Below are 16773 nucleotides of genomic sequence, written 5' to 3'. Positions count from 1 at the left end.
CTGTGAGGAAGTTGAGGATCCACTGACACAGTGATGAGCTGAGTCCTAGATCCGTCAACTTGGTGAAAAGCTTAGAGGGAATTATTGTGTTGAATGCTGAACTGTAGTCCACGAACAGCAGCCTAACATAATTCCCTCTGCCAGTGTCCAGGTGACTCAGGGATGTGTGGAGCAGGTGAGATATGGCATCGTCTGTGGAACGATTAGTCCGGTAAGCAAACTGAAGTGAGTCGATGGTGGCAGGAAGTGAAGAAGTGTCATCAGTCTTTCAAAACACTTCATCACAATTGAAGTCAGTGCTACTGGACGGTAGTCATTGTGGCAAGCGGGCTGTTGTTTCTTTGGAACAGGGACAATAATGGACTGTTTGAAGCACGTGGGAACCACAGCTTGGGCCAGGGAGAGGTTGAAGATCTCCGTGAACACCGGTGCTAGCTGGTCAGCGCAGGCTCTAAGGACCCGGCGCGCAGCCGTTTGTTGTTTTAATTGCTGCGGCGTCGAAGCGAGCATAAAACGTGTTCAGCTCATCAGCCAGTGAAGCATCTGCATTCATCACTGAAGAAGCTGGTCGTTTATAGTCCGTTATACTCCGCAGTCCTTTCCACAGGCTCCTAGAGTCGCACTGTCGTAGCTGTGACTCTAGTTTTTCCCCGTAGCTCCGCTTTGCCTTTCGGACCGCGCTGGGCACGTTGTAGGACGCAGCCTTGTATAGGTCCATATTACCGGAGACAAGCCCTTCATTGTAGGCAGCGGTGCGTGATCTCAGAGCGTCGCGGATGTTTTTATCCACCCACGGCTTCTGGTTGGGAAACGTTCGGATGATAGTTCTTTCTGCTGTGTCGTCCGCTAGTTTCCCGATAAATCCCACAACCGCTTCCGTAAACATGTTGATGTCATCAGAGCTGCGCCGAAACATGTCCCAGTCTGCGTCATCCAGTGCGTCCTGCAGCGCGACCACCGATTGGTCCGTCCAGCGAGCGACCTCCCTCCTGATTGGTGGTTGCTGCTTTAGCCTTTGTTTGTAAGCAGGCATGAGGAAGATGGCGGAATGGTCCGATTTTCCAAATGCCGGCAGGGGCTGAGCCTTGTAACAGTTCTTGAACGGGGTGTAGCAGTGGTCTAATGTCCTCGTGCCCCGGGTGGGGCAGTTGATGTGCTGGTGAAGGTTGTGAAATGTCCGTTTGAGATTCACTCTGTTAAAATCTCCCATAACAATGAGTGCGGCATCTTGGTGAAGTGTTTGTTGATGTGTGAGAGCCTCATGTAGCTCACATAAGGCAGTGTCCGAGTCCGCGTGAGGCGGAATGTAAACAGTGCAGGCAATGACTGCAGTGAATTCCCGAGGGAGATAGAAAGGGCGACACTTAACGATCAAAAGCTCCAGATTGGGCGAGCAAGAGCGTGTGAGTGGGGAGATGTTTGTGCTGTCGCACCATCTGTTGTTCACCATCAAACACACTCCACCACCTCTTTTCTTCCCCGACTCCATTGTCCTGTCCATGCGGTAAACCGAAAAGAACCCCGTCGGCTGCACGGCGTGGTCTGGTATCGCTGGGTTCAGCCAAGTCTCGGTGAAGCAGAGGAGGTTGCAGTCCCGAATGTCTCTCTGGAACTTGATTCTGGCTCTGAGGTCATCAAGCTTGTTCTCGATGGATTGAACATTGGCTAGCAGGATACTGGGCATGGGTGCGCGGTGTGCGCGAGCCCGTAGCCTGTTCCTGATGCCGGCTCTTTTACCTCGAGGCCGTCGCTTAGGGTCGCGTCCTTTGTTCTCTCTCAGGATCTCCTTTGGCCAGGTTGGGTCCGGAGTTAAACATGGTGAAATGTTCGTGTATTACAGACCAATAGAAACCAAAGTGTCTCTACTGTAGCGGATTTGTGTGTTTTGCATGATGCCCATGCAAGATTATCGCAGATATAGCAAAAAGTGACGAAAAACTGCAAAAAGTGGAGAAGTTAGGGCAGAGCATCCAGCACGGCAGCCGACCTCACTTCGCTGCAGCCCGACTGCAACGATACACAAAATTCACGGTTCGGTTCGATACTTTGGTGTCACGGTTCGATATTTTTTCGATACAAAAAAATGTTCATGCCTTTTTAATTTGTCATTTATTAAAATTATAAATATATATTTTAACTCAAAAGTACAGTTTTTAAATTTAACCCTAACTCTTGTGCGTGTTTTTTATTTTGACAGCGAATGCGCACCTGCGGACCACTTATGTGCAGCCCTGGTTATTTAGCTCGTCATATTGCAGCCACAGAAATTCTTTTGTCCATGAAACCATAAAGCTGCACTTTCTTTTTGCCTTATAGGCTGATTTGTCATAACTTCTCCGTTTTGTGGTAAGCTTTTCTTTGGCTGTCACTTCTTCACCCTGACCTGTCTTATTTGGCTCAGCAGAACTAAAATATATATCTGTCTGTGAAGGTTCTCAGTCATCCAGGTCATCGTAGTCAAATATAAATCCTGCTGCTTTTACACACGCACTCACATAAGCTCAGCGATTCTCTGCGCGATCAACCTCTCACATGTTTAAGCTTGCTGCGGGAGATTTCACTTGTCATGTTTGCATAGTAAGCTAACAATTAATAAGACGATGTCAGAGGAATTGGTGCACAAATTATCATCACTCACAGATCAGTGCTGTCGCTCTCTATACACAGTTCACGCGATTGCAAAGTGAAAGCAAAAAAACAAGCGCAAATTCAAACGCGATTTCAATATATCACATATTGACAGTGGCTCACCGATGCCAATGACATAATTACCCAGCTACAAAGAATGCAAAAGCATTGACATATATTTTTCCTTCCTACAAAAGCCCGACGGGCAGGGCAGAGATAGATTTTGGTAGCCCGACTGAAAAAATCGCTAGCCCCGGGACATTGGGCTAGCGATATTGCGAGCCCTGTATCTGATTGAGGAATCACTCATCTTTGGAAAAGAGAGTTTATTACAGAGAAATGTCTCTTTCCAAAATAAAAGCTATACTATCCGCTTCTTCTGGGCTATATTCTCAGCAGCATATTAAACAGCTGTCTAAATGACTCGGCTAAAGTTAGTAGCATGCTTGCTTGTTTTTTTCTGCTTCCACTTGTCTTTGCACTAGGATGATGTCGGCGTAAATGTGCAGTCATATTCGTTGTGTTCCCACTAGTGCTTTCAGGTTAATCTCGTTGAAATGACCTTAACGCCACAACACGGCAAATCTCCGTTAACGAGCTACCGCCAATCGCCCCGTGCATGGGGCTAGACGGCCAACACGTTAACGAGCTAACTGCGCTAACACACTAGTTCCCACCCATGTAATTGAGCATTGCATGGCACATCCAACATACTGTTTTACTTTAGTCCATGACTCGCTTACCTTCAGGGTCATACGTCACATGAAAACCAAAATAATTCCAAACGCCAGATCTGAATGAGGGTGGGGGAGGTCCATGTTGTAAGGAGAGCTTAACTTCTGTCTCGCTAGCTTGCCCTGCGCTCTTCCTTCTGACGATGCTGTCTGTGTTGAGCGCTCAGTGAATCTGCGTTCGACTACTCCGCCTAGGCTGCACTGTCGACCCTAGGCGGAGCAGTCGAAGGCAGATTCACTGAGCGCTCAACACAGACAGCATCGTCAGAAGGAAAGTTGATAAAATAAATTACAAATTTTGTATTGTTCGATACATATGCGTACCGAACCGAAAGCACTGTATCGAACGGTTCAATATCGATACGAATATCGTTGCACCCCTAATAAACATATATAAATAAAACCACTTTTTTTTTACATTAGTAATTCCTTTTGTGCATAATTTTATATTATTGTTAATAATAAATTAATTAAAGCAACAAAACAACCCGAAAAGCCGGATTCGAGCTGAAAGAGCCAGCTCTTTTTAGTGAGCCGAGCCGAAAGAGCCGGTTCTCTAAAAAGAGCCAGAAATCCCATCACTAGTACTGACCACTCAGTGCATTTTATCAACAATTTTAATATTTTTGGGGAACACAGGCATTTGTTTAAAGCAAATGGATTTAATTTTAACAAGTCAGGGGTGAAACTGTTCACCTCCAACTTGTTTTATTCCATACGTCATCCATCTGTGCTTGGTGCCAAGGCTGAGATAAATGAGGAGTTATCTCATAAAGAGGAACAAACAGTACTGCAAGAACAGACAAAGCCCAGCAGAAACCTTGAGGAGGAGCTCCATCTGCCCCCACCCGGGAAGAGCCTCAGAAAGGAGAGACGTCTGAGGCAAGAAGAGGGGTCCCTATTTGCCTCCAACTCTCTCAACAACACCAACGACCAGGACCAGGGACCACGACCTTCCCCAGTCCCCCAAACCCCTGACAGGTCATCACCCTCCTCCCCCTCCCTTTCTCCCTCCTCCCCACACCTGAAATTCACTGAGGAGATGATGGAGCGGGTCAATGCTGGGATCAGATCTACCCCCCGGCCCAATCCCTTTTTGTCCCCACAAACCCCCAACCAGAACAGCCAAAGGTTCGCCATCGAGCCCCGCCCCCAACAGAGCAATCGAAGTTACATTGCCCCCCCCCTAGTTCCTTCTTACCACCTTCATGCTCTGTCTCCGCAGTCTGATGTGTGATGTGTGGAGGGTCCGGGCTGCGAAGATTATGGCAGTGGTGACTTTTCCCAGGAGAAGCTGGGACCCTGTTTACTAGAAGGTTTTAAAATCTCTGTACTTTCAGGTGACAGAAGGAGACATGTGGCCTGGTCAAAACACCGAGAGCTGCACTCTAAAAGATCTTTAAACATAGTAAACATAGCTTGTGTGCCACAGACTGCTCCCAAACACGAGGGGACAAGTAATGCCTCTAAAACACTTAAGTTGGCTTTATTAAACGTTAGATCTTTAGCTGGGAAAACATTTTTAATTAATGATTTAATCACTGAGCACAGCTGTGATTTTATGTTTTTAACTGAAACTTGGTTGGACCAAAGTAACAGTGGAGCTGTTCTCATCGAGACGACCCCTCCTAACTACAGTTTTATCAGTGAGGCCAGGGTGAGCAGGAGAGGAGGGGTTGCTGTCTTATTTAATGAATCATTTCAATGTAAGCAGCTATCTCCTGGAAGTTTTCAGTCTTTTGAATATGTGGCTTTACAGCTGAAGGCCCCATCCAAAGTTGTGTTTCTTAATGTTTACAGGCCTCCCAAATACTGCACAGACTTTTTAATGATCTCAGTGAACTGCTGTCTGTGATCTGTGTTGATTTCGACTGTGTAATTATTGTTGGGGATTTTAACATCCATGTGGACAACCCTCAGGACAAAGGGACTAAAGACCTGAGTAACACTCTGGGCAACTTTGGCTGACTCAGCATGTAACAGAGGCCACACACAACATCTCAATTACTTCTTAAACAGAATAACTGCTATGAGACCTTCCAGTCAGGTTTTAGTCAGAATCACAGCACTGAAACCGCTCTGACCAAAGTGTTTAATGACACATGTCTGAATACAGACAGTGGAAAAATGTCAGTCTTAGTTTTACTGGATCTCAGTGCAGCATTTGATACAGTCAACCACAACATATTACTCAAACAACTGGAGAACTGGGCAGGTCTTTCAGGAACTGTACTAAACTGGTTCAAAACATACTTAGAAAACAGGAAATACTTTGTATCAATAGGTAACTTCACATCTGAGCAGACAAGTATCACATGTGGAGTTCCCCAAGGTTCCATCTTGGGACCCCTTCTGTTTAACATTTACATGCTCCCACTGGCACAGATTATAAAGAACAACAAAATAAACTACCACAGCTATGCAGATGACACACAAGTATATATCACAATGTCACCAGGAGACCAAGGCCCTGTACAGGCTCTTGGTAAATGCATTGAGGACATTAATGACTGGTTGTGCCACAATTTTCTCCAGCTAAACAAAAACAAAACTGAGGTAATAGTCTTTGGTGCCAAAGAAAAATGATTACAGGTCACCAGAGAACTTCAATCTATACACCTAAAAACCACCAACCAGGCGAGAAATTTGGGTGTAGTGATGGATGCAGAGCTAAAATTAGAAAAACACATTAGGACTGCAGCTCATTCAGAACTCTGCTGCTCGAGTCCTCACTAAGACCAAAAAAGTGGACCACATCAGTCCAGCTCTGAGGTCTTTACACTGGCTGCCTGTCCGTCAGAGGATAGACTTTAAAGTACATCAGTGACCTCCTGACCCAGTATGAACCTTCCAGATCCCTCAGGTCATCTGGATCCGGTCTTTTATCAGTTCCCAGAGTCAGAACCAGACACAGAGAAGCTGCATTCATCTTTTATGCTCCTTATATCTGGAACAAACTCCCAGACAGCCTCAGATCAGCAGAAAAACTCAGTTTATTTAAATCCAGGTTGAAGACTCACCTGTTCTCAGCTGCATTTGAATAAAGCACCAAATCCTTAAAAGTTTTACTTTTAAGCTTAAATTTCAAAACTTACATTTTAACTACTGATTTTATCTACTGTTCCTTTTTTTCTTTTTCTTTTTAAATCATGCTTTTTAGTTGTTTCTGTTTTTTAATGTCTCTGTAAAGCACTTTGAATCACCTTGCTGTTGAATTGTGCCATATAAATAAACTTGCCTTGCCTATTCTCTCAGCTGCCGTTTAACGATTCAGACATGAGTCTATGTCCATATTTGATCTGAGCTCAGCAGGTAGAGTGCAGGTGTCCTGTTTTATAATCATATAATTACGCTTATAAATTAATAACACTGTGTCTAAACATCTATATTATTATTTGTTATTTAATATTTATGATTTAATACCATGTCTTTACATGGAAGTAGAAAACTTTAGACGCTCCTACTGTTTGCACACAAACCTCTGACGGATCATCCAGGAACTGTGACGCTGTATTCTGGAGAACTGATTGGTCAGTGGGCGGTGCTTCATACCTGCTGACGTCTAATCTGGATCTAAACGGGCTCCAGAGCGAGTTAAATTCACAGCATAAGTTACCCCAGTAAGAATGAACCACCTTCTAACCCAAAATAGTTCAGGCCTCTGCAGTTATATCCAGTCACTATTTAGGCTACCAGGTGAGTCCAGTGGATCCCCACAGCTGTGGAAACAAACATCTGGAGACAGTTTCTGCTGACTTTTGTTCCTGCAGTCGAAACGCAGCTAACACGATTTATTTACCTTCACAAAGGGAACTCTGTTCTTATCTTCATGAACAGCCAGGTTGGTCTTTGACACTGAAACATGAAAGCATCATCATAGCAGTTAGCATTAGCTTGATTGTACTTACACTCTATTTCTACTCTACTATTCTATTCAACTCTATATGAGCATAGTAAAGGTTCAGGGTTGGTCTCACCATCCAGCAGGTCTCTGATTTTATCCAGATAGATTTCAAAATAAGACACCTGCAGATACACAGCCAGTGTTTATGTTACGTTAAACATGTTCAGTCTTCTAAAAAGAAAAACTGTGATTCAGAATAAAAACACTTTGGAGATTAAATGATGCTACACTGATCAAATGATGATATTTCTTTGAATTAAGATGAAGAATCATTTTTTACAGTTAGATTTTCCTAAGATCTGACAACAGAAACACAAAAACAACATAAAAATATTTGTTTCACAAGCAGAATCACCTTGATGTGGAACTCCAGGTTCTCATCCATGGAGTAGATGTGGTCGAAGATGTCTCTGGAAATACGAGGGATGATGCCCATCTGATGAGGGTCATGAAGGGTCCCCTGAAACATGACGAATCATTTAATTAATCATTCAAATAACACCAAAACAAAGACCTGAAAATAAACTACAAAACAACAGACCAACCTCCATTGTGTGAGTCTTTCCTGAGGAGGTCTGACCATAAGCAAAGATGGTGCCGTTATATCCTCCCAACACATCTGAGGCACAAACAAAGAAACAAACGCCGTTTACAGCCGTCACTTCCTCTCAGTCACTTTCCTTCTTTAATGGAATATGTTGCACTGACCTCTGACGATCTGCTTGGCACAGGTGTCGTACACCTGAACCTGTTCAGTGGTTGGGGGGAAGACTCGGTCGAACACATATGGCTTCCCCTGAAACACAGGAAACACACTGTAAAAACTAAAAGCCTCTGTTTGAAAAAAAAAAAGATTTATGCTGTCAGCAGACAGTCTCCTCCTGCTATGAAGAGGTCATATAAAAAACACCCTGCTCACTGACACTGAGTGTTATGGTGTGATGTTTCAGTCTCTCAGTAACATCTTAACACATCGAAGCCAAGATTATCAATGTAAGTCAGTGAGGACTGTTAGATTTCTGTTTTAACAAACAAAACTAGGAGTAAAAAGAGAGTGCTTCTTATGTATCTGCATTTATACAACATTCACACTCTGATGGAGGTCTCACAGAGCAGCTCGGGGTAAGTATGTCACCAAAGGGTATTTGGCATGGCGACTGGAGCAACCAGGGATCAAAACCACCAACCGTCCGCTGGTCGTTGAGGTCACAGTGAGCTTCCCTGATCACCTCCTGGTTGGACTCCTGCTGAGCTGTCCTGATTGGTCAGTCCACACAGGCACCTCCACTGACCGTCCCACATCTACAAACCCCTCCATGCTTTCCTCGTCAGCACGAGGTGGCTGGAGATGGCACCTGTCAGACCATCTCCAGCCCCACAGCAGACCTTCAGCTCTGCTGCCTCCTCTGTGTGAGTGCTCCCCTCTGAGATCTTCAACGTCCATCAGTTAATGTTCAGATCTTTGAACTTTGACCTTCTTTATGTAATGTGGCCTTGGCTCCCTTGAAAGCTGAACATAAATCTAATTATTTTTTTTTTACAAAGTGTCTCCACTGTGATTTTAAATAAAGTTTCATAGAATTTATAGTTTAATGGGACTCCTGATGGTCACATGACTGTCTCAGTTTCTCCTTCAGAAAAACAAACAGACAATACCGAGACAATAACAGATGTTGGAGCTATTTGTTCTTTATTTTTATTATTTTTGAAATTTGTTGTTAATGTTTGTTGTTAGTTTACTTATATTTTGGGGTTTATTTACAAGTTTATTTGTAGGTTAATATTTGTTTCAATGTTTTGTTTGTTTGATGTTACCTTGTTCAATTAGTCAGTAAGAGCTGTAGGGCCATTTTGTTTCTATAAATAAAGAGACTGGTATAGGACCAGCATGCACTGGGGTGGGCCTATGGGTGTTTTTTTTTTAACCAGAGCAGGAGAAGCAGCAGGAAGAAACAAAAAATGGATCTTGTTATTGCCAAACAGGAGGAATTACCACTACAACAGATTTACCTTTATATAAAGAGTAGGGTCAAGGGTCAGAGGCTCAGGGGAGGTAATGAGAACAAAAACAAGACGTTCAGTCTGAGTTTAATGAGGGCTTGTTAAATCACCACAAACCTTTCACTGTTGTCTCGTTAGTTTAAATAAAGTTCAGTCTAAAACAAACAAACAAGAGAATTCAGAGAGTGCAGCTGTCTCTGAGGATTTTTCAATGATCGGTTTTATTTCTACATTTGAAAGCAACAAAGTGCTTCACGTTTAGTTATGAACAAGAGAAAAACAGGACCATACAACACTGGGCATTTGGGAATGTTTACAGTCACATGTTTAATCCTCTCACTGAAAACGTTTCAGGAACAGGTTTCACAGGTTGAGTCTTTTTCAGGTTGAGAGGAGTCATTCAGTCTCAGTTATCATGATAACAGACAGGTTAACTTAAGTCTCTGTCAGAGGTCAGAGGGGAGAGAATTTATCTGAATCACAGTTAATCAGTCCTCAGTACATCAATGTGTGATTGATTATCAGTACAGTAAAATATCTGGTCTCCATCTTTGCAGCTGTGGACAGCCAGATGGTAATCTGATTACATTTCTTCTTCAGATGTCAACACATTAGAGATTGAATGATGTCATTGATGTCAAACAACATTTTAAAGGTTCAGAGCTTTGACAGATGTTGGTGCTCCATCAGTAAACAGCCTGTGTCTGCACTTTCTGTCAGGCTGCTGCTGAATAATTTAATTTCAATCTAAAAGTTGGTCAGTGCGTCAGGAGCTTGAAAAGACAAGAAAATCAGCTGGACTTCTTTAAGTTTGATGAAGAGGTTTCAGCTGAGAAGCTTCTTCAGTTCTAAGACCTAGCCCCAGCCTATCATGTGACTCACTAAGGTCAAGAGGCCCAGGATGTGAGTGGGCGTTCAGGCATCTGGGAAGGATCTCAAAATTGGATTATAGATGGCAGACAGTTGGTGTGATAAGCCCCGCCCTCTGTTCAAAGATGGTTGCTCACACTCCTCTTTCACTCCTCTTTCAAACCATCTGTCCTCTCTGTCCAAAATGTGAACATTGGCATCCTGGAAAGAGTGACCTTTGACCTTTAGATGCAGATGGACAGCTGAGTCTTGTCCCGTGGAGGTGGCTCTTCTATGTTGTGCCATGCGTTTATGAAGTAGCTGTTTGGTCTCTCCAATGTAGAGGTCTGGGCATTCGTCACTACACTGTACAGTATACACTACGTTGTTAAGTTTGTGTCTGAGTGTGTAGTTAGTGTGTTGTCTTGTGTAGTTAGTGTGTAGTGTTGTGGATAGTTTTGTGTTGTGTGTCAGAACAATGAGGCGACTGCTGTCTCCAGGTAGAAACAGGAGTGATACACCTGCTGCTGTCAGACCTGCAGGTATCAGGCTGTGATGTTCTCCTTTATAGTGGACAGAAATTATTTTTTTGGAGTGGCACAAATAATTTGTGTGGCATCTTACTGAAGAACAGCTGATTGTTCTGTAAACAGTTTGAAATGGTTATTTAAAAAAGGTAAAAGGTAAATGGATGCAAATAACTTTGTTTGGAAAACTTGTGCATACACTGAAAAAAGTCTAACATGCAGTCATTCATTCAATCTAATAAGTGCCATTCAAAACAGAATAAAATCATTGATTTGATTGTGAAACTCTTTCTTTTTGCATTTTAAAATACCACTTTTGATTTGGATGAAACTAAATATCTGTACAAAGGACACAACGCAAAGTTTTTGATTTCTCTCAAAACATATATTTCTTTTCATGTTGAACAGATAATATCTTTAATTTGAGTCAAAGTGATTTGCACTTGAACACGCCAACCAGAAATAGACCGGGACCCATTTTTATTCTGCATGGCCGCTGGAAACATCGTGTCACATCTTTGATTAATTTCATCTGAAAATAAACGTAAGTAAAGCCAAGTGTGTTACAAAAGCTTTTATAATTTGTATTGCCAAAATTGCAGAAAATAACCCCATTTAAGCTGGGTCGACAGCCACCCCCAATTTTTGCATGATTGTAGCTGCTAGCTACAAGCTAGCTAGCTATCCGGCGCGACGTTAGAACTGGTTACCAGCAACCGACCATCACAGTCGGGAATGCAAGTTAGGCAAAAAGCCGTTTTTTACCAGTATACTAACTACCTAGCGTTACCACGATGCATCGGTGGTGGATACAGCTAGCTAGCATAAGTTCATAGTTCATAACATTCATAGTATAACTCCGTGCTCCGCTTCGTTTGAATTTTTCTGGTGAGCTCGCGGTTTCTAGACACAAGCTTGTGTTTGTGCGCGCACGTTTGTCTCTGTCTCTCTTCATATAAATATCTGTGTGTTGATGGCCAGGACCTTCGAATTCAGGAGGAAAGAGGTTGTGGATAAGAAGCCTGACAATAAGAACCTCTTGGAAAGATGGCCAGCTCTATTTCAGATGGAAGACGTATAACTTTTTTGTACTAATGCCTTTTATCATAGTTTGGAAATGGGAAATATATGTTTTGACTTTTTCTTGTTGGAAGTTGGTCTTTAAAAAAATGTATTGTACACTGTCTACTCATGTACAGATTAATGCAGAGTTTCTGCGGGTTACTGCAGTTCCCCTGCTAACCAGATTCATGGTCCAGCTGGACAAGCACTCCCCACAGCTACTTAAAATAATCAGAAAGAAAGGAGGGACAACCAAAGCAAAAACTGCCATAATCCTAGAGTTTCTTGATCAGGTAGGGTGTATATAATTAACTATTAACATGACAGTTAGCATTTTAACCCCTGTATCTAATGAGAATTTGTATCCTGTTACAGTTTTATTTTGGTAACGTCAGTGATTATGGTTGTGACCTTTTAAAATGTTGAAAGGAAGTGTGGGCTTTGTTCTTGAATGAATGAAGAGATTTATTGTCATTATACAAGTACAGAGCACAACTACAACAAAATTTATTTTGGAGACACATTTTCACTCTCACTCGCCAGATACACATACATACATATATACGTATAAACTTTTATTTAGGGACAAGAAAGCATATGCCGCTTTTCCACCGACAGAACACGGTGTGGCTCAGTTCACTTTAGCCCCCTGCGGATGCTTTTCCACCGCCTTTACACCTGATTGGCCCGGGTGTGTGTGGTGCCCACGTGATGTGATATAGAAGCGCTCCCACAAAAGGCTTTAAAAAAATACTCCCAGCAACCATACTCCATTAACTTTGGACCATGGCGACTTCCTCCACAAGAACCAAAAATCAAACCAATCAAAATGAACCACAGACAGAGCAAAGTACAAAAACACACATATATCGCGATTGTTGTTGTTCTTCGGGCTGTGACGTTGCGGACAAAGACTTTTGCGCGCGACTTTTCATAGCCAGATGGGTTCGCCCCTGTTCCCAGTTACATCCATCCGCTTTATGTTTCCACCGCAACAAGCGAGTTCATCCGCGCTAAACTGAACTGCTCTCAAGCGCACCGTGCCGATTTGTCGGTGGAAAAGGGGCATTAGTCACCTCATGAGGATAGAGAGGTGAAAAAAAATTCCTCTCACGCAGCATACTCTCCATATTGCAAAGTAACAATTTTAACTGTTCCTGCAGGATGCTGATGCTGACATTAGGATGGAGTGTATACTTAAATCTCTCATTATCTACCTTGGAGAACGTGTTGAGGAATTGTCAGATGTCTATTCATATTAATGTACAGAATTCACCTGCTTGCTGCTACTACTGCACATTCACCCAATGTCTATACTAATATATATATATATATATATATATCACACCCAGCACGCCCCTGCGGGCGGTTTATCCTTCAGGCTCGGGTCCTCTACCAGAGGCCTGGGAGCTTGAGGGTCCTGCGCAGTATCTTAGCTGTTCCCAGGACTGCGCTCTTCTGGACAGAGATCTCCGATGTTGTTCCCGGGATCTGCTGGAGCCACTCGCCTAGCTTGGGAGTCACCGCACCTAGTGCTCCGATTACCACGGGGACCACCGTTACCTTCACCCTCCACATCCTCTCGAGCTCTTCTCTGAGCCCTTGGTATTTCTCCAGCTTCTCGTGTTCCTTCTTCCTGATATTGCTGTCATTCGGAACCGCTACATCGATCACTACGGCCGTCTTCTTCTGTTTGTCTACCACCACTATGTCCGGTTGGTTAGCCACCACCATTTTGTCCGTCTGTATCTGGAAGTCCCACAGGATCTTAGCTCGGTCATTCTCCACCACCCTTGGGGGCATCTCCCATTTTGACCTCGGGACTTCCAGGTTATACTCGGCACAGATGTTCCTGTACACTATGCCGGCCACTTGGTTATGGCGTTCCATGTATGCCTTGCCTGCTAGCATCTTGCACCCTGCTGTTATGTGCTGGATTGTCTCTGGGGCATCTTTACACAGCCTGCACCTGGGGTCTTGCCTGGTGTGATAGACCCCAGCCTCTATGGATCTTGTGCTCAGAGCTTGTTCTTGTGCTGCCAGGATTAGTGCCTCTGTGCTGTCTTTCAGTCCAGCTTTGTCCAGTCACTGGTAGGATTTCTGGATATCAGCCACCTCCTCTATCTGCCGGTGGTACATACCGTGCAGGGGCCTGTCCTTCCATGATGGTTCCTCGTCTCCCTCCTCTTTCTTGGGTTTCTGCTGCCTGAGGTATTCACTGAGCACTCGGTCAGTTGGGGCCATCTTCCCAATGTATTCTTGGATGTTCGTTGTCTCATCCTGGACTGTGGTGCTGACACTCACCAGTCCCCGGCCCCCTTCCTTCCGCTTAGCGTACAGCCTCAGGGTGCTGGACTTGGGGTGAAACCCTCCATGCATGGTAAGGAGCTTTCTTGTCTTTATGTCAGTGGCTTCTATCTCCTCCTTTGGCCAGCCTATTACCCCAGCAGGGTACCTGATCACGGGCAGGGCGTACGTGTTGATGGCCCGGATCTTGTTCTTACCATTCAGCTGACTCCTCAGGACTTGCCTGACCCTCTGCAGGTACTTGGTGGTTGCAGCTTTTCTAGCGGCCTCTTCATGGTTCCCATTTGCCTGCGGGATCCCCAAGTACTTGTAACTGTCCTCTATGTCTGCAATGTTGCCTTCTGGTAGTTCAATCCCCTCAGTTCTGACTACCTTCCCTCTCTTTGTTACCATCCGACTACACTTCTCCAGTCCGAACGACATTCCAATGTCATTGCTGTATAGCCTGGTAGTGTGGATCAGTGAATCGATGTCTCGTTCACTCTTGGCATACAGCTTGATGTCATCCATGTACAGGAGGTGGCTGACAACTGCTCCGTTCCGTAGTCGGTATCCGTAGCCAGTCTTGTTAATGATCTCACTGAGGGGGTTCAGGCCTATATATCTATATATATCTATATATCTATATATATCTATATATATCTATATCTATATCTCTATATATATATATATATATATATATATATATATATATATATACACACACACATATATATATATAATGTTCTTCCTCTACACCCCCCCCCCCCCCCAATTTTTTTGCACATGTCGAGGAGCGTGTCAGGTTACATTTCACTGTGTGTTATACTTGTATAACTATGCATGTGACAAATAAAGAACCTTGAACCTTGAACCTTGATAAAAGAATACATGGTATGTCCATATCTGTTCTGTCTCTACATGGGATGCAGTCTCTTGATGTAAATTTGACAACTCTGCTATTAAATGCAGTGATTAATGTAGGACAGCAACGATTAATCAACTCATCAAGTTAATATCTTAGGGTTCTGTATTGTTTTCTTTTTTTTCATGGGCTTTGTGGAACATTTATGAAAATGTTCCACCATTGATTTAATTGAATGATTATGCAATTCACAATCTGATTAGTCAAATAATTGTTCTAATAGTCTGTGACCAAACAACTGTCAAAATAGTAGTTTATTATGGTCAAAGATTTATCAGGTGTGCCAGACTTCAGTTCTTCACTTGTACATTTTGTTCCATATTTTACCTCAAGATATCCCAGAAAGATGAAGCTGAGGAAGAGCTGCAGAGTACCACCATGGCACTCTTCGTCTTCAGGGACAACTCAAGCCTCCTACATCAGCCTCAAGACATCGGGATAATCATTGATGGTGTGGAAGTCCTGAATGAGTTGCCTTCTGTGGCAGCTGGAGTGGCAATGGTCTTTGGACTCTGTTATGCTCTTAATATGGAATATCCACGAGGATTCAGGTTCACCTTTGAGGCTCTTCAAAAGATTATGATGGAGCTTGACTTTAACAAGATGACCTCTAAGATTCGCAAACTTAATTGTGAACTTAACACTGCACAGTGGTGTGTTTGCATGCATGTGTGCATGTGTATGTGCACATGCATGTGCATGTGTGCTTGGTTTTTTTACTTGGTTGGCCTGCAGTGGTATTCTACATTCAAAAATTATAAGAACACCCATTTGAAAGGGAGATTTAAGTTGATTTCATTGATACATGTGTAGATTTTTTTTTTTACATTGTACAGGCACAGTGCACATATAAACATTTTTGAGTACTTGCAAATTGGTTTAAAAAGAGTTTTTATAATGGTTTTATGCCAGTTTTAGACAGGTTGCAGGTTTTATACCAGTTCTAAAAAGATTGCAGGTTTTATACTGGTTTTCAAAAGGTTGCAGGTTTTATAAAACAAACATTTCTCTAATAATTTCTACCGTAGCACTAATTCTGTATATTACTAATCCTCTCTATTGATTATAGTCAAAATGGTTTGGAACAATAAATAATTTTGAAATAATTGGTTGGCCAACTGTCTTGTTTTTTATAGGAAATGCAGAGCATTTTTGAACTGAAATAAAATGAAATGTAAAAAATATAGTTTGAATATATGTAAATCAATTACCTGGCTTCAACACAAACATATTAGTTCATGTTAATTTGGTTCGATGTGAATACATTAGGTTGGTTAAATTTCAATATATTAGCTTGGTTCAATAATTAAAATATGGTTCTATGTAAAAAAAAATCAATTTGGATCAATGCAAAATTTAAAGTTTCAGCCAAGTCTAGTAATATTGTTTATATCAACATAAAAGTATCAGGTCATATCAAGTGACTCAATTTGGATTCTATGAAGTCAAATATTTTGGATGTGACAATTGGACATCATTTTTTAAAATTTGAATAGGGTTATTCTTTTTACAGTGTATGATTTTAAAATTGACAATTTATATTTGCATTTAAAGTTATGAAATATGATTCATCGTGGTTGTTACAGTAACAAATACTTTTATATACTTTATACTTTTTCTACTCGGATTGTATGTTTTTTGTCTGATTTTTGACCAATTGTGTTAATACAGTATGTCAAAATGAAAACTTAAAATTAAGTGTATATGTAAAATTAAAAGTAGTCAAAAACGGCCAATTATACCCTGGACCCCAGAGGGTTAAACTTTTTTTTAAGTAACGCAATAGTTACAAGATTCTAAAAGTCATTAATTACTAGGAAAAGTAACTCAGCTACTAACTCAGTTACATTTTTGATG

General features: G+C 42.4%; 1 protein-coding gene across 1 annotated transcript in view; it reads right to left on the bottom strand.

Annotated features, from left to right (window-relative positions):
* LOC101464413 (kinesin heavy chain) overlaps positions 1 to 16773 on the bottom strand; it is a 53310-nt gene that overhangs the window by 35256 nt on the left and 1281 nt on the right. Inside the window, exons 2-6 of the mRNA XM_004576013.2 lie at positions 7975 to 8062; positions 7812 to 7885; positions 7622 to 7726; positions 7340 to 7388; positions 7162 to 7217 (exon numbers count right to left, since the gene is read on the bottom strand). Of these exons, the coding sequence (XP_004576070.1) occupies positions 7162 to 7217; positions 7340 to 7388; positions 7622 to 7726; positions 7812 to 7885; positions 7975 to 8062 (372 nt within the window). The remainder of the gene's footprint in view (positions 1 to 7161; positions 7218 to 7339; positions 7389 to 7621; positions 7727 to 7811; positions 7886 to 7974; positions 8063 to 16773) is intronic.

Source organism: Maylandia zebra, linkage group LG16 (genome assembly GCF_041146795.1).
Source record: "Maylandia zebra isolate NMK-2024a linkage group LG16, Mzebra_GT3a, whole genome shotgun sequence".
NCBI classification, from domain to species: Eukaryota; Metazoa; Chordata; class Actinopteri; order Cichliformes; family Cichlidae; genus Maylandia; species Maylandia zebra.
This window is presented reverse-complemented; position numbering and strand designations above follow the sequence as displayed.